General features: G+C 38.5%; 1 protein-coding gene across 1 annotated transcript in view; it reads right to left on the minus strand.

Moving 5' to 3' along the window:
* The window catches only part of LOC108571504 (A disintegrin and metalloproteinase with thrombospondin motifs 7-like), a 28,592-nt gene extending 26,243 nt beyond the window's left edge, over positions 1-2,349 (minus strand). The window contains exon 1 of the mRNA XM_017933560.1: positions 2,331-2,349. Coding sequence (XP_017789049.1) covers positions 2,331-2,349 — 19 coding nt within the window. The remainder of the gene's footprint in view (positions 1-2,330) is intronic.
* Between the last annotated feature and the right edge of the window lie 23,529 nt (positions 2,350-25,878).

Below are 25,878 nucleotides of genomic sequence, written 5' to 3' on the forward strand. Positions count from 1 at the left end.
TGGTCAAATGAGTGCGGACTAAATGGACTATTCGGATCGCAAAGGATTTGAAGGGAGGTACGAAAATGACAGAGAATAAGCGGAAAAGGAAATGTAGTCTGGCGTATCGTCCTGGACCTCATAGTAGACTGGTCAGTTAGGCTTTCTTGGAGAATTGTGCCTCAGATTCATAGAGACTTGACGTTCTTAGGTCAGAAGGTGTATATATACGAATAGAAGCACTTATGAGACTAGCGAGAACTTGTTGTTAGTCCGTCCCTCTGGTGGCAGAGCGTAGGAGGCTCGCTACATTTTTTTTTCTTTTTTTGTTTGTAGGGTGAGTCTTCTGGATCTGCACCTAGAAACTGTTGTCTCTTTATCGGATGGGTTGAGTGGTTGGTTGTTGTTACCGTCAATGAAGTACGGTGTGGCAGTAGCCTACATGAATTGCTCGCTACAGGTTAACGATAGAAATTAAAAATTTCCTCTTCGTTTAATTTCATTTAATTAAACATTTCGCAAGTACGAATAACAGAAATAAGTATATTTGTAGGGTTTTCATTATGTTCATTATAGATTTCTCAATTTATTTCATTTCATTTATATCTCGAATTACATTTTCAACCTGCGTTTCTACCTGTATAATAAATATGTAACGAGAAACAGCAAGACAATGATTTTCCATCGCGTTTTTCACTACTTCAGACGTACGAAACGCTACCGTTTCTTTGGAACCGGTGCACGCCACGTTACAAGCAAACAAACGCGAGCCAACTCGAGGAAACAAAGAGTCGGTACGTGTGCTAAATACAACGACAGATCCTGAGGCATACATTAACTTGCCCCATGCGTCGTTTGACAATTTTATCTAGCCGACGATGTCTCTCCCTCTTCTACCAAACCTAACCTCTCACCGAATACCGCCTCGTGAGGAAATATTTTCAGCTCTAGTTTTGTAATTAAAACACACCACGAAGACAAGCTGCACCGGGATGCACCCTCCAGCGGGTATCGACGAAAGTAGAATGCCACACCTGTCTCTCAGAACAATTAACTTTTCGACTTTCCACGGTTCAAATTGTTTTTTCCATCGTCCCTTGCACACTCTGCGAGGATAGTTTTTTTTTTATTTTTCCACAGCACGTTTGGTCGAACAAAGCATGTTAAGCTGACAGCGTCATGCTCTTCTGCTGGTTCCAGTTTCGAAGATACACGTATGAAAACTTCTATCGTTCGTTCAGAAAGTTTATTTTCACACGAAGATCAGTTTCCTTCGTTTCTGACGCGATTCTGTACCACGATATTACGCGACACCTGTGAGATCTCGAGCGATTGGGGTGTGCAGATCTGAGTTTGCTATGAAATTATTCAGTTTCAAAAATATAGAGTTTGCTATGAAGTTAGAGCAGTGAAAATTTGTTAAAAAACACGAGAATTTGCTGATCTTTCGCTAAAAATTCATAGGTGAACGAGAACGAAAGCTGACGGTGAGAAAAATGGAAGGTGAACAAAGACACTTTTTCTGTACTTTCTCGTCGGCCGATATTTAATTCCATTTTCAAGGTACAACTGCACGTATACACAGGAGGAAAAAGTTGGTGCATCGAGCAAAAGGCTACAGTGAAAGGCACTTCGCCGGCCTGCTAGGTGACTTACAATGCCCCGTTTGATGCAATCTCCTTATCGTAAAGTTCAGATTAAAGCGGTAAAAACTTTTCTACCCTTTCCCCATTCCAATGCCAGAAACTTCAGTTGCTCGCAGCGATTCTTCTCCGCGCCTGCAACACCAACTCCCACTTCTTTCTCCCTTCTTCTTCTCCTTTTTGTTTTTTTTTTTGTACCAAGCTTTTCTTCTTTGTTGCGAAACTGCTTCCACTATATTCTCCTCCAAATCTTATGAAATCTCTCCCTCTCTCTCTCTCTTTTTCTCTCTACCAAGAGAAACTATAATTACAAACGATACGGACGATTAATAGCTGAGAATAGAAATAGCCAGTGCAGCATGGTTGCAGTGTCGCAGGCGGCAGAATCCAGTTTTTTCAGATTTACGCCGACGATACTCGTCGTGCACACTATGGCTGCCGCTTTTATTTCCGCGCTGCTCCCAAACCAAGCCCCTCTCCACCTTGCTAATTAATGAAATTTCACGCGAGCGCTGGGAGAACTGGCCACGCGATAAGGCTTCTCCCGCCTCGCGAATTACGCGTTTCGAATGTTCTACTCCTCCCCGTCCCTTCCCCTTTCGCCCGTTATTTTGCCTTATTAACCTAAAAACTTATCGTGGCCTGTATGCACGTCGGTTTCGTTGCAGCACCACACACGTGTGTGTCTTGTTCAACCTCCTCTCTTACCTAGCCAGGGTTGCTTCATTTTTTACTCTCTACGAGGTATGCAGGTGCGGTAATCTGAGATAAGTGGCAGCAAGGCCAGTGACGTTGCATTTTTAACAATATCGCGTGAAACTTTGTTGTTTGTTGCGTCGAACGAACGAGAGATGTGTAGGTGAAGATTCAGGGTTATCGATTGTCGAAATTGCATCGATCGTTTGTCGTTAATCTCTTAATCTATAACGAGTCAGACTCGTGGCAGAGATTCTGGTGAATATGTGAGAAAAATTCATTGTAATCCTAACTTTCGGTTGAATTTGTAAGACTGAGGATTACTAAATGTAATTAATCTGTGACAGATTAACTTTTGTTGCCTGATACAGTACTGAAACGGTAAACGGTTGACGCTTAGATGCATAGTCGGAAAAGAAATCATAGGTTAAGGGGTTAAGTATATGGTATTCCAGAACGCATCTGAAATTTTAGGATTTGTTAGGAATTATATGATTATTTAGGAGGTTCTTGACCTAACGATGCGTAAAGTTTTACTTGGTAGCAAGTGAAAAAGAAGTGTAGCACTCCGTGAAGTAGGGAAACTTTCCTGAGTTTGTTCTAGTACCTGAAAAATGCGAGTGGAAATACTGTTGCTATTTTTCGTTATTCATCACGAATCGAGGTCATTTAGAGTTTTTGGAAGGTCTTAGAATAAGTTTAAGATACAGAATTTATCGAAATCTCGCGGAGAGTGAAGTTGGTGCGTGGCGGGTTACTCGACGCCTGGCGCCTAACTTGTACATTTTCCAATCTTTGTTACTCAGTAATAAAGCAATATTGGATATACGTTTATTAGACCTAAAATGTTTCTTACATCTACCTCTACCGTTTCATGTATATTATTGTCCGTAAATTTTTAAATACCCTCTACATGTTGTACAGTGCTGTCGCGTTACCTGGCCGTGATAACGACTTGTTTCTACACACTGAGAAAAGAGAGCAAGACTATTCGTTCGTTGATAAGTGAAGAAGATACGTAGTAAATCATTTCTTTCACTGACTTAGATTAGATTAATAACTTCGCTACTTCAGTTTTCTTCCTCGCTTGAGACGCAGAGGTTCAAGATTGAACAATTGAGGTGTTTGTTGGAAAAAGGACACATACGCCGAAATACCATTTCAAGAAAATCGATTTCAAAGTTTTCATTATTGTATTACTTAATAGAAAGTAATGCAATTAAATCTAAAAGAGAAGTAACATGTCCTTGATATATTATATACATATATAACATATACCTGAGTCGACTTAAAGGATTTAAGGAAAAGGCTACGTGCCTTTTTTTCATCAATGGCCTCAATTACTTACAGAATCGTTTATATATTTTTTTAATTTATTAAAATTTAATGAGTAATTGAATAAATTTTGAATTTAATTAAAATTACTTTCTCGATCAAGAAATGGAAGAATCGCTTATATATATATATACAGTACTTCTCCATTATTTTCATATCAAGCATTATTTAATTTAATATTCAATACTTAACATAAATCGTTTGGATGCACAAAATACAACATGTCATTGCTTATTTCGCGTTAGTTATAAACGTAACAAAGATGAAGGCACTCGACGGTCAACTGCAACGAAACGAGAGCCAATCGTACAGCAAATATGGTGACCGTCTTCTCACTAGAAGCGCGCGAATAATATTTGCGGAACGCGATGTAGGGCCATGTCTGTGGTTTACCACTCGAAGCAGAAACGAATTCGAATTCCAAGCCGAAGGTTTCTAAAAGTTCCGGTCGGTTGGAGACTCATCAGGGAAACGACAGTCGGAACGAAGAATAAAGGAAGGAAATGGAGTGGTCGTGGACCTCCTTGAAACGCCTCTCTGTTTCCCAACGGCCTTCCCTCTCCCTCTCTCGCTATTTAGCTGCTTCTTCCCGCGACATCCTGCTCTCTCGCTGCGAGTGGAATATCTTTTAAATATAAAGCGTTGCTGAAAACGCAGAGGTGGATGCTGAATTCGTCGAGGCTCGACCTAATTTTCTGTAGTTCCTTTATTCTCGATGAAGAGGAACGCTACGTTGCCGTGGATATGAAGAGTTTGTAAAAGTTATTCGATTTAAGAATTTCCGTAGCTGAGAGATTAATACGTTGCACAATACCTTTATAATACTGTTTCGTTCTAAAAAAAAAAAATGCTACATTACTCGTTCTTGTCACGTGGAATTTTGTTAGAAGTACTTTTAAAAGCACCTATTCTATATAGAGGTTAGAAATATCGAAGTATAATAAGAGTCGATGACAAAATGAAAATTTTTATTTAACCAATGTTTGAATTGTACGTATATCTTACATTTTTAATCAGTCATATATTACTATTTTATTTATATTATACAATATTATTCTTCCAATCATAAAAAATTCTAACCTATATCCTTCGAATCCCGCCAAATTACTGCCCGGAAAACGAAACTTGCAGATTGGAAAAAGGCAAGGGCAGAGTACAAAGGAAGTACGCCGGGAGCAACGTTGGTTTCATAGTGGATGCAAGAGTTTTCTCTCGTCGCACAGGAGACACGGCGTTTATCAAACATCCTGCTTAAATCCGCGGTCCGGATCCTCGCTTTTCTTCCGCGGCACGAAAACTCTCCGGCGTGTCTACCGGCTCAGCACGACGAGGAAAACAACCAGCCCAAACGATAGTTTGAATTGCTAAAAGCTCTTATTCCCGAGAATGCATCCACCGCCTTATTATTATTCCGAATATAATAAGTCGCCGGTTGATACGGCTGCTGATTCTCGACTGGCTGTCGACGTTCCATTCCGTTCCGTTCCGCTTTTTTCAGATTTGCATACGAACCGAGCGAGCTAGCCACCCTTCCCCTCCACTTTTCCCGCCTGGCAGATTCCATTTGAAAAAATGAACCGCCCGTCGCGTCGGCTGGATTCATTTTACGAATGCTTTCCGTCTTAAGAGGCTTGTCATAAGCTTAAACCCCGGAAGGAACCGCGAAGGGAAGGAAGCACTTTGATGGAAATGCGAATCTACAGATTTCTACCTTGCCTACTCGCTCGCTTGCGTGACTTATTCCTTTAGAATGATTGATACGAGAACAGCGGTTAGAGTTGGAATGGCTGGCTAACAAATTAGGTATGAGTCTTCTATTTACGAGCACACGAATATGACGGAAAGGGACGAGAGTTGCCGAAGTAAAGACAAGTGTAAAAGTATTGTCCATCGTTCGTGGACATTAGTTTAGACTTTACCGAGTTACACATATCCTTCAATTGGTCAGGTTAAATTTTATTTTTTTATTCATCTTTTATTTATATTTGCGTTTGAAAAATTATCTTTTGTACGTACAACATGTTAATAATATTAGTTGTTCATAAAAGAAAAAGATTTTTATAATATGTGTATAGTATTTTTTTATATTATACTTCTTCCTTATCGCCCACACGTATAGAAATATTGCATTTATATTAGCGTTTGAAAAATTAGCGCCTCTACGTACAACATGTTAATAATATTAGTTGTTTATAAAAAAGAAAAGATTTTTATAATAAATGTATAGTACGTGGGACAAATAAAAGCTTATCTATGTTATGACGTCACAGGACCATGCACAAACGCTCGGTATGATTTTTACACCTACATGTATAATAAATTTCTACATCTTTGGATGGAAACTCTTATCAGCCGACGAGCGAACACGTTTCCCACGGAATGAAAAAAGGAAACGGAAGAATCTGCAGTGTCAGTCGGTCTTCGGTGGCGGGTCGTCGATGTGGCAGCCATTATCATAAACTGCGGATTCGGGCTGGCGAGTTTATGAAGATTGAATTAAATTGTAGCTCCTTCGACGAGGAAATGCTGGCAAAAGAAAGAACGTGGCGATAAAAGGAGGAGAAGCGAAGAGTGAGGAAAGATTAGAGGGGAAGGAGGTAGTGATGGGAACAATGTCCTCGCAAGTGTTGTCAATTTTTCAAACAATTTAACAAACTTATTCAACTTTTTTTTATCTCTATAGTACGATACTTCTATTATTTTACTTCTTACGATTTGGCAATGTGACAGTACGATAAAAATTTGAGGTTAGATTTATGTTCCTTCAATGAAATATCACTTAGAGATTTTTAATACATTTTTTACCGCGTCAGATATTTACGAACACACGAATTTTTCTTTTACTTCTTGCAGAAAATACCGAAACAGTAATCGAATTAGTAGCAATGACAATGATGGCAAAAAAGACGATAACATCGTTCCGTTGCGGTTCTCGCATTGAAAATTGCGGCCTCGTAAATCGGCATTAGTCTCCACAGCGATTCGACGATTCCCTGCGCCCCCTTTTGCCCATTATCTGGGTCGTTTCGTAGCGTTAGGTTAAACGAAACCGCTCGATAAGTTCACAGGATTTAGCGACGAAGGTACTTCTGTGAGCTACTTGCTTCGATCGATCGATTTTTTCAATTTTTTCTACGATGCACAAGTTCACGTACGTCGAAAAGTTCGTTTAATTCATTTGTAAATTGCTCTGTCGTCAAGTGATTTTGTTATTATTTAACCTAACCTAATCTAAGAACTTCACCATTTCATTATGCACAACACTCAATCGGCTACTATAGGTTATAACAACTAGAAATATTGAAATACATAAAATTAGAAAGTAAATTTTGCTGATAATAATTATAAAATTGTATACTATCATAAATCTTTCCAACTCAACAATAAAACAAACGATAATTCTTAGGTTGACACAACGCGAAGGAAGTTAATAAATGATAAGATTTTAAATATCGTTCAAACTCCCACGAAAGTGTCACGAGTAACTTCACAGATTATCGTCGTAAACTTTAGGTTACGTTCGTCGTCACTTGATATTCACATAACGTTTAAACACGTCCGCGTTCATAGGAATTCGCATTTTCGCGACAGTTCAATCGAATGAAGCGCAGGTGTCGAACGATCGAAGCTGACTCGACGCAGGGAAGCAATTTTATCGAGCGTCGCGTTTCACACGGAGACGTAATTTATTGAATCGCGGTGGACGGATGCGTTAGCGAAAATCCGAATTACTCGGCGGACGCGATTCTCTCGCATATTTTAGCCCAACGACGAGGGCGCACCCGCTCGGGAACAATAGCAATTACCGAAGATACGAGGCTTCGTTAAAAATTCGTTTCTTGTTAGGGGCTCGCGAAAAATGGACGACCATGTTTTCGTATTCTGTTGTGTGCTCGAATAAACTTGTGGGAATACGGTGGTATGGAATGTATTTTGATGAGAATTCTTGAAATTTGATTTTTTGTGCAAGATACATACTTTACTTTGGAATCTTAAACGTTTAAAAGTAAGCAAGTTTAAAATGAGATAATAAAACCAGTGAAAATGTTTTTACACTTCCCTTGAGTTGTGAATATAATAAAGAAGCTTTTGTTAAACTGCAGATTCAATTAAAATATAAAATTTGTTATGTATCATTTACCTAATCTTGGACGTACTTTCTACTCTTCATCTTTAAATTTCCTTTTCTTCCTAAAGTAGGTTATTTTTTTCGAAAATCAAATATAATATGTATTCTTAAAAGTAACGACTGCGTAAAAAGAATCTACAGAATAAATGCAAAAATAATTCAAGCTATTATACGAAGACTTACCATCGTACACTCATTAAAAGTTGCAAAAAGTGTGCACAATTTCAAAATTTAACGAGCCAAAAGCATTTCCAAGCAAATTACTATGCAAAATGGGTAAAGTTGAAGATGAACCACTCCAAACGGTTGTTTTTTTTTAATTGTGCGTACTACGCGTACCTAACCTAAAAATTTGACAAGATTCTTATCAAGATGATAATTTTTAAAAATTACTTTTTTCAATTTTCATTGCTTTAAAAGAAAGCAAATTTTATATTTTGAATGAAATTAACAGCATTAGTTAACATTTTAATAAAATTCGTTCTGAAACTTACAACGAAGCAGGAGATACCAACTATTAATTTTCATGCGGTGTCGTTAGCTTAAAATTCTGACCCATTTTACAGCTTACTTTCCCGGATAAAACGCGAATTAAATCGCAACGATTACGATGTAAACTTGTCCTCTACGTTGTCCTCTATGAGAAATACAGGGTGTTTCAAAAGTATAGGTGCAAATTACACAGGCTGATGAGACTCGTTGAATTAAACAAACAAAAATCACAATACACACATGTCTATAGAAATAAACAGTATTCATAATAATACATATCTGTATCTGTACTTTTGAAACACCTTGTATACCAGCGATAATTCTCTCGCGAATCAGCGAAATATATAGCTATTCACGGTTGGAGGAAAGAAGCTTAGTAATTTCGTTCTTAATTTGCAATTAAACCGAAGAAAGTTACACGGAAGTTTTTCAATTCAGGCCAGTTTCCCGGGTGTATCCATTTGCCGAATATAACGGATCGCCATTTTCGGCTGTTGCATATTTTCCTTGTTCTCGATGCTCGCAAAAACTCCAATTAAAAAGTTGCAATCCTTTAATCTCTGCGAAAGTTTCAAGAGTTGTGGTGTTTCGAGTGGTGCTTATTCTTACAACATCACGCATTTATGTTGTTCCTTCGCCCCACCCCACTTCCTACCATATATGTAAATAATGTAACACGAAAAAAAAAAATTTTTTGTATTATCACAACTGAAGGAGATATTTAGATGGCTTCGTTTAGATGAAACACCATGTATACGCGTATGGACAGTTGTACGCTCGTTAAACGCACTTCGCAATAGAGAGACAATCATTCGGCCATTTTTAGCGAATTAATGGATTGTTGATTCCCTTAAATACGTATTTACCATTGGTACAATTGCACGGATCATTAATCTTCCGCGACTCGATAACTATCGCGAAATAGTGGCGAAGGTTTCATACGAATAGATGGGCAAAGTGCAATCGACCGTGAGCCGATTCCATGTAATATTCAATATTAAACAACATCGTTTGAATACCTCGACGAAGTGAACCATGGCATTCCACCGATCCTTGTACAGAATGTGAAAAACAAAAGGGATGTGACTTTCAGAATCTCGAGTGAATTTATACCTTCGTAGATTTATATTTAATCTAATTTAACGTGCCAAATCTAACCCAATTTAACCTATGTAGCATATTCTATTATAATCCAATATTATTTTTCCTATCTTATCCCAATCTAATTTAATTTAACTCTATCTTAATAAATCTAACTTAAGTAAACTTAATCTAACCTATCCAATCTCTTACTTGTATTATTAGGAAGAAAAACGATCATTAACTGTTATTTCGAATTTTCTATTCGATAATATTGGTTTATCGTCGATGGTCGCAGGCAGCCACCGTATATTACCATCAGAAATTAATATTAATGTTTTCCTTTTTAATTTCTACGTTTTCCATTAAACGAGAGGAAAAAAAAACGGTTCGGAAAAGACCACGTGTCGCGAATGCACTAATCATGTATGCAGCTGACGCCAGAATTTACATTTGTCCCGCGTATCCGATGTTTATCCCTCTAATAAATTTTTCTACTGTCATCTACCGATCAACCAGCGAACTATATTCCACCATGATTGGTCGTGTCTTCGTAATGGCTTCTCGATCGTTCGAATTGCCGTGACAGGTGTGCTCGTAATTGAAACCGCTGCTTAAAAAAGAACCACGCTACTAGCATTTACAGTTCGCTTTGTATGCGCGTCGTATACTGAAATCTCGATCGGCATCGATCGGTTAATTGCACGGAAAAAATAGCCCGTCGAAACGAGGAAATTACCGAATGTTTCGGTTCAGATGGAATTTTCAAGCAGTGTTCGATTTGTTATTCGAAGCGCGCTATACCGAGCTTTAATACTAATTCCCGTGCTGGTCTTTATTTATAACTTCCTAGACAAGCTTCTTTGCTTCCTTTCTTCTTCATCCGGGGGATTATTTAATGGTTCTACGGGAAAATAAGCCGACCTGAATGAAAAGCACATTAACTAACACTTTGATAACTGTATTAATAATTAAGAGTAAGATTAAGTATGTATTTAAAATGTAATTAAGGCAAGAATATTGTGCTTTATTATCATTGGTAAGAAAAGGGGTAATTACAATTATTAATAACTTAGAAGGTTGTAATTGTTGTTAGGTTAAATTTGACTGAGATAGATTACACTGCATAGGTTAGGTTAGGTTTTCGTAACCAATAGTCCTCGAATAAATGTCGTACTTAAAAATTATTTAATTTTGAATTCTTTCTGTGAAAAGTTACTGTAAACTGTACAAATATTTTCATAGATTTATGCTATAACGCCATCTTGACAATGTGCAAACACACATTTAACGACTATGTGTTATGCGGAAAGTTTAGCAGGACGGAACGATTTTTCATTTAGAAAATCAATTTTCTATCCGTACACTGTCAAGAGGAATACATAAAAGTTTGATAAATGGAAGCGTTTTTCGATTCGTAAAACAAGCAACGAGCTCGAAGTTATCTCTCTTTTGTTCGAATTTATGGGCCCCGTCTGTGAAAGTCAGCCTATGTTTCTCTTTCTACTTCCGCACGTCTGAATCAATTTCACTATCCTTATTAATTCGAACATGCCGTCTTTCTAGAAAATAATTCTTAGTTTTGATTTAAAACCACTTTAATTAACCTGCATTGTTATCAAGGTTTTATCAATAGTCAATTGTTCTATTTTTGTTAAACTCACATGATGATTTTGCAAACATAACCTAGAATTGTACGAAATCTTCTACATGTTAATAAAATATTAATACTTAATTCAACCTTGAATTTTGGTTATACTCAACATATCAAAACTGTCTTAAATAAGGTTAGGTTTAACATGGTTTTAGCATATCACGTGTTTTCATGTACTTCGTATCGTTTACCTTTTCACTTTTCAAAGAGGTCAGCCAATCGCAACACTCTACCACGAGACGCGATTAAACACTTTTCTATTAGTATCGAACTTTATATAAACACAATGACAACGAAGGTAAAGCGTTCAAACTGTCGCGTAATGACAAAGTATTATTACTAATAATTTATTAGCAATAACTCGATTGTTGCACGATTAAAATTATCGTTTCGTTTTAACGTCCGATCATACGCAAGCGACGATTAATACACTCGGTGCGTGTGTGTTAGATGTGCTTTAAAATCGCCGCAGTTTTATCGAATGTTTTCAAAGCCCCCGCTGAAATCGCGATTAATGGAGTGTATCAACTGTTAATGACTGCCCATTACTGATCACGTGCTCTAATGAAAGGTAGTATCGCTTTGCGATTAATTCGATTTAAACATATTACACTATAAAAGGGCAACAGGCACAGCCTCCGTATGTGTTGGCCCTTTGTGACAAGTTTTGTAACATTTTACCTGCACTATTAACGATAATTAATGTCACTCTACATCATTATTAAATGTAAGAGAAGCAAAACCACTGCACAGAAAGAAGCACGTTACAGATATATTAGAAGTGTATTGGGATGTTTACAAGATAATAGCCTCTCGAAAAATAAACTATACATTCACTCAGATGACGCAAGCGAAAACAGCACAGGGTGGGCAACTTATAAAAATTAAAGAATATTTTCACTATTTATTTCTCAACAAAAATCCATATTCCACAAAAAGATGTATTTTATCACTAACGCAACAAAGCATACACATGCATATATTTAATTAAGAATGCTTTCGTTGCCGAACGATGTTATCCAGTAACCAAACGAGCGTTGATTTATGTGGTTCCTCCTCTTTTCTGACGTATTTACACAGATCACGAATTGTTTGTGGAACACGAAAGTACTGCGATAAAGGCGTTGATGCAGAGACGAGAAGGCTAAAAGACACCATAATTCATGTGAAATAGCTCCATTTCACCGAGGTTTGTACCTCCATTAAAGTTCCCAGATCCTATCGTAAGAAGTTCGAGCAGTAATTCCGTTATTTTTTCCATTCATTTGTAGTTGGCTAAAATCGATCTACTGATTCCATTACATTGGTCCTCCGCTCAATCAATTTCAGCTTTGATCAACGAGGAATATAGAAGGTGGAACGAGAATCGTCTAATACGATTTGGTCGATCTTAATTCCTTGATTCCGTGCATGACGTTCGTTAAATTCGATTATTTTAGACTGTTATCATGTGACAAATTAATATTACATCGCGTAGGAGTTAGGTTAGATTAATAATAGCTAGTTACTGAACCTCACCTTTATATAATTCCTATTCCATTTATTTATCTTTTACGTATATATGTATATTTGCACTCGAGCTAGTCTAACGCTAGTTCATTACATTTTCATAAGTATAGAGTATAAAGTAACATGTGGTGTATGCCCACCATGACACTTGAACTGCTTTATGACAGTGCTGCCACACCTAAAATACACATTTTATATTTCATTGCAAGATATCTATGGGTTCGTGCATTAGTTCTTTAGACTTATATAAATTTAGTAAGGCAAAGATACAAGGAAGTTGAACGATATTTTGTTTTTTTAGGTTTATTGGAAATAAGGTCTTTAATTATCTCGAACAGTATCATACTCAAATTTTAAATTCACGACTCTGTCAGATTATAACAAAAATAAAATTGCAATTTGCTTTTTAAGTGGGCAAGTGTTTTAATATTTATGTTTATACCGTGTAGATTTACAGGGACATGCTAAAGGTCCTCTGAATACGGTCCTTCAAGCTTACAGCCCCTTTGCTGTTTCGTAACAAGCCCAATTGGGCAAGTAAATCCGATCATGCCCGGATTAGATGTTACCTATTCATACGGGAACATCGGCAATATCAGGCTCCATTCATTTCTTTCAAAAAGAATTTACTTCTGAACTTGACATTATCCTGCTCGTTTTCTTTCGTTGGAATCAGCAGCTTATCGTTTTCCATAATACCACGAAAAACATTTCCCCTCACTAGTATTGAAAAGTATCGCTCGATTGAACAGAAACGAAATTCATTAACGGCAAAACGATTGCGAAATACGCCACCGATATAATTCCCCTTTACGGTCGAACAACTGGATCCTAGCAGCGTGTTCAGTAATCCTAGTCATAATATAATTCGCCATTGAAAAAGTGTTTGTTCGAGCTGGTTCTTTAAAACTTGTGCCTTCGTTTTCCATAGTATTCTTGAAAATTGGATCATATAACTATTCAATTTTTAAACGTTTTTGTTTTGTTGCAATCTGAGCTAATCGAATCTAATTTAACTTTACCCTTTCGCCGTAGCTTTATTCTATTCTCATACGTTCCTTTTTAATTTATTTTTTCTTTCATTGTTTCACTTTTTGTAGTATTTATAATATTATTAAACACTTAATTCATTATTTAAATAAATAAATAACTCATACATTCTCGATATCTGTCATTCGCTACAAGAGCCAAATAAACATGTTCTACTGAAGGGAGAGGGAATTCTCGTGAAAGCATGGATTTATAATAACGAAACGATAAACGTGGAGCCGCGGTAAAAAGCTGCAATTTCAGTTTCATCAAGCTCATGCGGCCGCGCTCGGCTGCATTTAATGCCCCTCTTTATCGTCGCGATGGCGCTCGATTAATTCCACTTTCCCGGGAAATTAATAGTTTTCTGTGCTAATTGAGTTTACAAATGGAAGTCGATTCGTTCAGTGCCGCGCACGACAACGCCACTCTGACGAAAAAAATTCATTTTCCCCGCGACCATAAAATGCCTCTCTTTAATTGATAAATAACAAACGCGCAATGGGAAACGCTAGAATGTCCAAAAGTATGGTTAAATATGCGTTAAATAGATTAGGTTGTTAAGGAATTTGATGCGAAGAGCTATATTTTTATTTTGTATCATGTCAAAAGTGGACACGTTATGCTATACCTCCTCGTTGTTGGGCTCTGTTTAATAATTTTCACATTCAAATATCCTTGAAGGCAAAAAACCACATCATCAAACAATACAAAAACAACTCTGACGTTCAAAATTCACTTCATCTCACGTCAAAACAACGATCGTCGAAACGTTGTTTCATCATCAAAGTAGATTGCTCGCCTCACAATATGCGTTCATTCGTTTACGCGACCCTTTTGTTAGGGCGTCGATGAGGCACGTCGTGTGCTCCACAAGTGTTCCATCGACTCGGCTCTCCCGAGAGAGGAGAAACTTCGTCCCTTCGAAATAGTGTGCGCGACTCTTCAAGTTGATGCGTGCCGCTATGCAACCAGCACGGTTTCTTTTTTCAGTGGCGAAGGAGCTGGCAAATTTGCGTGGTTCACGGTCGTACTTCAGAGTTTCGTATCGCGAGCCGAGGTGATTGATGTTGAAGGCGTTTCGTAGCACGAGCCGAGCACCAGGTATTGCTGGTAATTACCCTGGCCGGTAAACGTTGTGTAAACACCACCCACGCTACTGTTCTCCGCTATTTCTCCCCTCCTGTATGCAGGCTTTCTATTCGACCAGATTCGTGTGCACGATTGTCTGTTTGCGGATGGATCGTCATTCTGTGGTGAAAATCAAATGTATTGACTAGTCAAGGATACTTCATCAGTGCTTTTGAACTCTTCTATACCATTACAACTGATTCTGTAAAGTGAAAATAATTGTTGAAAATGAATCTGTAGGATTACTTTTTAAATAATAACTTTTAAAAGTCTATTTTCATTAGAACTTCACAAATTTTAATAACAATAGCAGTTTTTAGCGATTTTTGATTATCTTGTCATGATAAGTTATAAATTAAGTTAGGTTAGGAGAAAGAAATTCCTATATTCCAGGTCTCCATTGATGATTTCTTCTGCTTTCAACTTCTTCACACTGTACGAAGAAAAATATAGTTATAATTCAATTACTCATACCATTCACGTTACTGCGATCAATCGGAACGTTTTTTCCAGGTGTACCAGAGTTTGTATTTACTTTATTTATGTGTTTGCTGTGTTATGACTACGATGTACGCCGCGGGACACGGCCTAGCATTAATAAAGATGACCGACAAAGACTCTATCTCTCTCTCTCTTCCTCCTTACTGTACGCTCATCCGTCTGCTTGCCTCGTCTACTACGACCAGAAACTTTGCTCTCTTCAGTTGACGCTCCAGCCACATCACTGCGTATCTGGTCACGTAGACCTTGGCCGGGCGTCGCCGACCCTCCGCCGAGTCCTTTTGCGGGACTCGAGACGCTTCACTAATTCCCCGACATCACGTACGCTCGAGTGCTTCTCTCGATGATTATGTGCCAACGCCCCCTGCACACAGCATTCACGCAATCGACAAAGACTAAAGGTCTATTTATACGTATCAATTACATGTCTGTTCTGTTCCGTGATTTTCGTCAGTGCCAGTGATGCAAAGTATCGTTACTTTTGCTTTCTTTGCTTTATTTTACTTCATAGTGCTGCTTTTCTATTTGTACATTGAAGTACTTTTAGCTGTCTTCTCAAGATTTTTCAAATTTTAATAATTTTTTGTTAAATTGTTGAAAAGTATTTAGTAGTTAAAGTAAGTTGGCTTAATTATTGGGAAATATAATAGTTTTGTTTTATCCACGATGTTTAATTTGTCATATTTCTACGTTTTCAAGTTTTATCCTACATTTTGAAATTTGTCCACTTTAAAATATATGCCGGAACAATTGCCATTATTCAAGTATGAGTAGCTGCTACTTGAAACCTTGTTCAAAAATTTTGCAACCAGTTCCGTCGGCTTTTTCATTTCGCAATATTTTTATTACACTTTGAACTGGCGGCCTTTAATTATTCGGCCGAACAATGGCATAGTGGGTTAAGAAACCTAGTTCCACGGTAATTTCGCCGATGAACAGAGATGAAACGAAATTCTATTCAGTTTGCTCTGTACAGATTCTCTTTGTACAGTTTCATGCGCCGGGGAAGAAAAACAGAAAATCTCTGTTTCCCGTATCGATCTTCTGGCAAAGTTCTACATTCATTTCTTCAAGTGACAGATCTAGTCACTTGTTTCAAGTTTATTTATTCATTCGTAGAAAATCTTCTATGGACCCTCCATGCGGAATTTTTTATGTAAATATTCACTCTGCTTTTGACGATACGGATAAAATACTGTCACCGTCATATTTGTTTAGTTTCACGCGTACCAACCTGTGCATTTGAAAACTGTAGATATACAAATACGTTAAAGAATTTTATTTAAAATCTAACCTCTCAACAATAACGATATACTACACACTCACTTCTTTCACGCTACGATGAATATTCTCCCATTTCAATCTAACCAAAGACCCGTGCAATACGAACGGTCAACATTTTCTTAAGCCACTCCGTAACCAGAAATTTACTCTGACTCTATCAACAGTCTCATCTGGCCGAAATTTCGAATCCTCGACAGCTATATATATCATCGGTGCAACGATGCATTCAGCATCAGAACTGGCGTGCATTAGCCGAAGTTGGACTAACTTCCAATTTGTCCTGTAACGCGTCATATCGAGCACGATCGATGTAGAAATGTTAATAATCGTCGGTACACGCGACGGATCGATCCTGCAAATAAACAAATCAGTATAATAGCCATGCGAAGCGGTGGGTAGAATGGTGGTAGGGATAACGGTGAAGTGGAGGGTTGGCAATACGCTTCTAACAAGCCGTTTCCAGATGTGATCGCTTATAAACACATCCCAGCCCTATTAATCACGTATTTCAACGGTCGGGTGAACGCGTTAATTGAATGAATCGATACGTCCATTTGCACGGATTAATCCAGCCGGTACTTCGCTAATATGGAATAACGAAGGCATTTCGAGTCGCATGACGACCAGTCGACATCGTAGAAGGATTAACTACGTTACACCGATCGCCTGTTTGATCATTTCTCGTCCGGTCTTTGACTACCATATTGCCATAGCGTAACGAGAAATATCTTTCGATCGATTTATAATGCTTTGAGCCTGAAAAGTAAAATACGTTTGTATAGGTTAGGTTACACGAATATTCGCAGTCGGTTGGATTTCCATCGATTTCGTTAGCGGATATTTCTCCATTCGCGTGAAAGTTTCCTGATCTCGAGGAGCTTCGAGAAAAAGCATTAAGATGCCTTGAAATTTATTGCCGGTTAGTTTAGCGCGTAAGCTCGAGGAACAGGATTCGAAGCGTGTTATCCCAGGGAAATGAGTTTAGTTCCGAGTTTCTCGCGGCAACTTAGTGCCCGCGACTTTAAAGGATTTCTTACTTTTATGGAAAGCCGTGTAATCGACATGTTCTAAATAAATCGATCGAGAAAATTCATTCATACGTGCGTGCATTTCCTAACGACTTTACCGACCGTTCTATATTTCATAAAATATTATCGACCGTGAGCATGCTACCATCGGGGCTAAACGTTGTTATTCTAATTCTCCGCGTGCAACGAAACCAGCCGCGAATCGATAAACATTAAACGAAACTTGTTCGGTTATCTAACAGTGGCGGGATACACGTAACAACGCGAGGCTTTCCGCGAGGGTGGGCGTTCCAACGGTAAGGAACGGTCCGAGATTTAAGAATTAATGGCTGCCAGCAAAAGCAGCTAAGCACGCGAGGATGCGTGCGCGGGGGCATTTCACACCTGGCTGCGTAAATACAAGAAAGCCGGTAGATTCGATTTAATTTGCGGCCACGTAGTGAACGCAAACATGAGAAACGTCGGTTTGGCGTCGCGGCAATAAAATCTCGACCCATTAATAACCCGGTAAACGAGCCTCTCTTATTCCAGACATTATTCGTTATTAAGGGAATTACTCCGCATAGAATACTGAAAAATCAATTTTTTTTATTTGTCACGTAATCAACTTTACGAACTGCACAGTAAACCGTCACTCGTTTCTTTCTCTTGTCGTTCGCTCACTAATCCGAGAACTTTGCCGAATGTAATTCGAAAATTTTACTAACGTGCTAACACACTGAACTACCACGTTTTCTCGCTTAAACCAGCTTCTTTATTTTCCCGCGGACCACAGAATGGCCGTCGTAAAGATCGTGAATAATGGCCGTGTATAGACACCGGTGCTTTTTCCACCGCAGGATGGCCCGTTTTCGGCGTGCCGCGTTACGATTTCCTTGACTTTTTACCGTGATCTGTTTTTACGTCCTGTTGATCCCATCGATCGTCGTAAAACTCTCTTGCTGCATACCATCTGCTTTGGAACATCTCTCCTTATATGGACGTGTACGCTTTTTGCGTAGTAAAGGAAGGATGTCGGAGAAATCGCAGCAATAACAAGACAAAGTTTTATCTTGTTTGCCTTTCCCTTAGAAAACAGACTACTTTGGTAACATTTCTAAAGTATTCTTCGTCGTATTCCGTTTCGTAGAACATTTACCGTTGCATTCACTTGTAGAACACCATAGACTCTGTAGCATAGAGTCTAACTTCAACGTGAACGATCGAAGATACGCGAGAATTCTTTAGAATCGATCTGTTAGAATAATCGATTGTCTGAAGGCTAACGTAGATTCGTTCCTCATCTGCCAATCAACGTGCGTATCACCTGCCACTATACGCGCGAAAATTAAATCTATGCAGTCAATTATAATCAATTACAATGTATTTAGTGCATGACGTTATAGTTGCACTGTAGTTATAACATATAATCTAATAGAAAATAGGTTAATCTAGGAGAGGAGATTTATAAATTAAATAAACGATACCATCCACTTCAACTGTATTTGTTGCAACAAAAGATAGTGTAAATAAAATATATAATACAAATATAAAGCACTTCAAATATTAATATTTTAAAAAGATTCTATGGTATGCATCGTTCAATACTCGTGGAACTGTTCAATCAATATTGATTTATAGTGCTGTAAATTCCAATGCATGCAAACGAATGTGCAATGCTTTCCTCACGATTTCTACCGCGAAGAGCTGCCGATCGTAAAAGAAAAAAATCATAACGCGCATAAAGCCACGTAAATAAAAGAGCGGATCGATCGTGATTGAAGGTACTTTAAAACGAAATTATTGCGAACCACGGATTCCATTGAACGTCGTGGAACAAGAAACGTTCCACTGTGTTGAGAACTGAAGTACGTACTACATGCCGTACTTTTATCTCCGTGAAATGCTTACTTCTCTTCCTCCCATCCATTTATCTCATATTTTCTCCGGTTGTACACACACAAAATATCGTTTATTACTTAATTTTTATAAAAATTCTTTCAATACCGTATAACCTTGGATTTTAACTAACACTTTACAATTAAATAACGGCTTGACAAGAGAGGTAAATTTCACATAAGAGTAAAAACACATTTTATTAACTTAATATCTCGACTAGATCAGTAACATGAAAAATTTCCTCCAATCACAAACACGAATGTAACTTCTCAAATCACAAAACATTCACGACAAACACAATCAGTAGTACAACACGAAGCCTTCAAAAGAGAAGAAGACATCGTACGGAAGAACTAGGTTAGGGAACAAGTTGAAAGGTTAGGGCACCGAGGAAACAAAGCTTTCGATCGAGAGGGTTTGACTCAGAAACGTCGACTTCTGGTATCGTCTTGGACGGGCAATTTCCTCGGGAATCTAAAATGCAAGTAACAGTATGTTTACCGAAATTACCATCTATCTACATACATAGAGGAGAGCTACTAGGAAGAAACATTCGGAGGTAAACAAAGAGAACAAGAGAGAGAGAGATAGGGGGAGCGAGAAAGGAAATCGTAGGTGGCGCAACGAGCCGCCCGATCCGAGTTTCGTGTTCCATTACACCAGCGGACCAAAGCGTCTATCGGACCAAAGCTCCGAGGATTTAGATGCGCCTTTGTATATCGGCCAGGAATACGTCGTTATGTCGAGGCGAGTTTACAGTAGGACCGGCTACGTGAGCTGGGTGAAATCAGCGACCAGCTGGATAACAACCTACTCAGAACGAGCAGGAAGGATACGCTTAAACGTATTATAAATACTTGTCGCCTCGTGCTTGCTTGATTCATGAATCGGCCCTTCTCCCCTCACACTCTTGTTCCGGAGATGGAGGAATCTGGAGGAACCGCGAATTCTGATCGCACCTCTGGCTGCCTGAAATTATGCTCGCCACGCAGTCGAGAACTTACTATCGAAAGCTGCAATTAGAGATCGACGGTTTGCGCGTGATATTCGTACTTACTGATGGTAACTGGATTATTAAAATCAAAGTTAGTATACCTATGTTTGTGGGAAAATAATTTGAATTTGAAGTATTTTCCCGCAATTTTATATCAAGTTAATTTATAAACAGCAGAAGATAAAAATAGATGTTACTCTTTAATTACAATTAATATATTCAAAAGCAGGAAAAGTAGATGTTACAATTAGTTTTGAACGTCGAAGTTTTTGTATTTGCACACCTAACACAATTGTAGGAAGGAAAAGTTAGAAGAGGAACGGACTTCTCGAACGAAAATTCTATTTTTGGTAATATATAGCAACTCGATAAGGTTTATGGCAGTAGCTCCTGCAGAGTTCCCATCGTTTGCGCGAAATTCGAACTGCTCATAACTCTTCTGTCTAACTGTCGATTCGTTTATATGGATGACCTTTCGCAAGACTGAACGTTCTATCGACTAAGCTTTATAGCGAGTCTTATAAGTCCATAGTAAAGGTCCAGATCGAATGTTCTATCTCGTAATTATAGGTCATCATTCCACTGGTGAACGTCCAAATTATTAGCTTTACTCCGTCTTCATAGTACATCATTGTTTAGTATACATACTACCTTCAATGATTTCTAAATTAATCATTTTTAAGAAAGCTTTTGCATAAACCAACTATGGTTTAGTGGTCATTTTAAAAAAAAGCTTTTGAAAAATTCCTGAAAATTTTCAATGAGCCCGCTGAAATCAGGCTCGTTAAAATATAGAAAAGTCAATTTCCGGCTATTCGACACACGATCAAATTAGAAATCAGGGTATTAGTGACGTCGGGTCGGCAGCATGTCGATGATCGCAAAGCAAATGACGTCGAACTTTCACCTCTTCACGCAGCTGCTGGAAAAACCAGAGAAAAATTGCATTTTCTAGATCGCTTCGAAATTTTTGACGCGATGGACGGCTGACGTCTGATCGCGAATCGACCGCTCGGTAGATGTAGCCGCTGTTACCTTTCGTTTCCCCTAACCTAAAAGTGAGCCGCTCGCGGATCAGTTTGCCGAGTCTCTGGTTCTGTCAGGAGCATGTGGATCGTGCGAGAAAGAAATCATCCTTGTGCTGCGTTGCTCGATGCTCTCGACGCCACGGTTTAAGTGAAGAAAATTGCAACAGTCTCGTGAAACGGGAATGAAAGCTTCTTCTTTGTGAATTGACACTGACGTTGTTCCTTGAAACAATGCTAATGGTATAGGTTGAGATTGTCTGACACTCTTTTGGTATTTATCAATGTATGTAAATTATTAGATATTTAATAAATACAGAGTATCAAGTACCAATCAACTGTCACAACACGACGCCATTAAGTGACAGCTTCAGAATATATACATATATGCCGCCCGTAAACGCGATTATCGATCGCATCTGATCGATAATCACATTGACAGTAGCGTGCTAAATTTGACTAAATTTGAAAATGGTGGAACAATATGTAAAGAAAATTTTTCATCCTGTTATTGAAACTTGTAATTGCTAAAATATAAAAAAAAAGTATACTTTTAATTCCTGACTGTAATAGTTTCGCTTTCAACCTCGAGCCATACCATATCCACGATAACTTTAATAAAGTAGAAACATTGCAATATTCGTATTTCCCGGTATTGCACGATCACGTAGTATATAACCAACCAGTTTTATTACCAGCATCGCGTATTTATGTAAAAGTTATTGGCGTAAGTATGTTGATGCTTCTGCATAGATACTGTGCCGGGTGTCTATCATACACGTGCCGCTAGGTGGATAGATATACCCTAGATTCGTTGCGGTTTAAGAGTCTTGACACTTCGGGGACTTGCTGTCCTGAAATTTACGGAGTGAAGCGTGCGACCGACGTGTATCCACAGATAGTAAGATATCGTGACTGAAAATCGATAGCCGCGTATCGGTGAAAACGTCAGGCCGCGTAACGCAACGTTAAACGCCGATAGGCTATCTCTTCGTTCCGGCAAAAATTGCGAATTCGGCAAAGGAACCCGCCACGCTCGCTTCTGCACGGCTCGCGGCTCTTCTGCTTCGCTCCTCTCCACTGACTCTGTGTTTAACACGAATCCAACGAAAGTTTCGTCTTTCGTGTAACAGACGATGGCGGATCGGATGAAAGAAGACGGACAGAGGAAATTGAATAGCGCCGGAAGACGGTTCAGTCACCCTCTCCCGCCACTTGGTGCCTTATATAATAGATAATACAGCTGGGAAGAAGAAGATTATTACGAAAAAATATTTTCACTATCGAGAAAGGAAATTTAAAAAATATATGGGAAACTGATGTACCCGGTTGAATGTGAATTGTACAGGTTAGAAAATTGATATGCTTAGTTGAGTTTTAACATCGTAAGTTAGGTTAGGTTAGGTTAGAAAATTTACATACCTGGTTGATTTTTAACTTTGTAGGTTAAGTTAGATTTTTATTGTTTCTACTGTAAGTTACGTTTCTTAAAAATTTCACGATAAGAGTTATTCTTCTTTAAATATGTTAGTGATATTCAAAAGGGAACGAACGCCTATAAAGGCGTTAAAACTTGCAATTTCTCGGCTCATCGAGCAACTGTCAAATCACGTGATTCTTCGATGTGATAAATGAAGGAGGCAGTCAAAGTTTCCGTCAGTCTTCACATCGTTCGATTTATCGAAAGGGAAAAGAAACCTGCAAAGAGAAAGAGAGTAGGAACTGTTAGAGAGGGGGAAATAGGTGAGGGAAAGAAAAATAAAATTCAGTTACCGGGCGTGGAGTAAGAAGTAAACTTGGCCGTTTGTTCTGACGTCAATTAAAAGACCTTTTTTCTTCTGTTGTTCGCCGCGACGGGGCCTTATCAATCCTTTTGTTTCACGGGTGACGGCGGAAAGAAAATAGAGAGCGCAACCGTCCACTGTGTCGTAACTTACGCTTAATTCGACTATTTACTGCAACATTATTTATAAGACTCGAGAAGCTAGTCGTAACTGGGAAAGGTAAAGAACAGCTTGAAAACTTTACGTGTATTTTAACCGACGTGGCGTTGTAAACAGTTATGGGTTAAGAGTAAATGAAACTTCTCCTCTAATCCGTAATTACCAACATTCGTTGCGAGAACGTAATATCCTTGTGATAAGAGTGAATGTATTCGAGTACAAAGGGTATAACAATGGTATAATAAAGTACGTTGTGTGTTATTTGTCTTTTGATTTACGATTTAAAGTGTAGAAAAATAGGTTATGTTAGATACGTGAACGTGTAACATTGCAATGTATCATAGTATACGATATTCCATATTGTATGATTAATTGAGGAAAGAGAGTACATATTACGTTCCTTGAACCTTTTCCAGTAGCACTCTCTATAATTAGGTACGAGTATAGTCCATGCTGGTTAAAGTCTACAAGTGTAACAGATACCCTTCCAGTAAAGAATACGGAAGTCTTTAGTAACGTGAGCTACAGAAAATTTCATTGTAAGAGAGTTCTCTATTAGCACCATAGAAAGAAAGAAAAAGAAACTGAATATTTTATGAATACTGCATAATTCAAAACATTTACTTTCTTCACGAAAAGTATTAGAAATATAGTTATATTTCTGAGGCATCAGACTACACAGGGTGTTTCACTTATAACGAACATTTAAATTAGTTCCGGTGCTATTGAAAGCAAGAGAAAATTCCAAAATGATAATATAAAAAAAGAACCTTCAGGTCATTCCAAGGTCATCGACATTTTTTGCATATTACGACGAATTCAACGACCTTCGACATCATAACCTTAAACGGTAAAAAAAATGTCAGTGACCTTGGTATAGCTTTCATTCCAAACGACTGTTGGAGGACTCGGTCATATTTTCTTACTTTCAACAGCAAAGGAAACAATTCAGATGCTCGTTATAAACGAGACACCCTGTACGTATCACACCTTAAAAGTAAATCGTACTGCATATGTAAAAAGTGAGAAATTCCGTCGATGTTTTCATGACTGAATTTTGCTGCGAAAAGTAGGTTTCTCTTTATCGAAAATTCGTCGACGAAATACGGAGACGGTCGTTTGAAGTCGATACACTTGACGTGAGCATCGATTGACACGCGTGCACGCGCGAATATGTATAGAGGTTCGCGCGTCGCCCTAGGCGGCGATTGGCAGCCGTGTCATGAAATATTCACGATACAAATAGCATGTCGAATCGGATCGCGAACACTCCGGTTAATAAGAAACTTTTTAAACCCTAATGCATTTAAATTGTCCCCGCCTTTAGTTCTCCTCCTCTCTGAAAACTTAAAACTTCGAGCATTCATTTACGTGCATTTTACTCGTCGATGATCACATTCATTACCGTTTAATACGTCAGGCTTGTGAATATCCTTTCATCAATTGCAATTGAAGAGGTTTCGTTGCATATTCGACCGACTGAAAATTCGTTTACCGCTACAAGCTTGAAATGCTTGAAAATCTGAATCGAATTATTGCTCCCGGAACGAATTTGGTAAAATGAAATTTCAGGCATTGCCGGTGAAAGAAATATAGCGCAGATCGTAAATTAAAGTGACACTCAGGGATTGAACTAAAGCTTCTTCATACGACTCTGACTCAGGTTTAGGGTCCTTATCTTCTCAGATTTCTATCGATTCATTTGTAGATATCCACGAATATGTAAACTTTAGTACCTGAACAATATTACAATCTCGCTGTATTTCTTCCACCGACTGCACCTTCTAGAGTACCCACTATAATCTCTCCCATAATCTTTCTCACGTTGTATAAAGTGGTGCAATAAATATTCTTGTGAAAAGACTTTACTATACCATGTACATATAAATACAAATAATTATACTGTCTTTCACTCTTTTAAAAAATTCCGACAATATTTTTAAACGAAAAAATGCTTTCCCACGCCTGTCCCATTGAACGGCACGTACATAACGAACAAAAAGCATTCGCGGAAAAACTAACCTCTCCACGGGCGTCTCATTTTGCTCTCAGGAGGCCGTTAACATCAGCCAGCCCACTAAATCTCCTGAATCAGCCTGTATATTTAAGTAGAGGCCTGTTTTAGCGTGGCTGCATATCAGTCTGAGTCGAAAGACCGTTATCTTGCTTGTGTGTATGCTCGCCTAGTAGATAAGGGTTGCTCCATCTCTAAACCTATTATGTACGCGCGCGCACACACGGACACGTCTAGCCAGCCCCGGCCAAATGTTAGCAACCCCTATTTCAATTTTACGCCGACTTGTCTGAAACCCTATCAGCTATGACGTTGATGAAACATAATTGTGCCACCGGCTTTATCCCCTCTTCTCTCTCTTGCACTCACTCTTCCTCTTTCTCCAGAAAATCGCGCCCGTCGCGAATTATCATTCCAACTTTATATGTATACTTATCGTTTCGAAGCGTTTTTCAAAGGGAGTAGGAATTGCGTTTCGTTATGAATGTCCACGTTTTCACGGTTACCGAGAGATAACACACCGATTGAAAGGCA

This window comes from Habropoda laboriosa, unplaced genomic scaffold (genome assembly GCF_001263275.1).
Source record: "Habropoda laboriosa isolate 0110345459 unplaced genomic scaffold, ASM126327v1 scaffold40, whole genome shotgun sequence".
NCBI lineage: Eukaryota > Metazoa > Arthropoda > Insecta > Hymenoptera > Apidae > Habropoda > Habropoda laboriosa.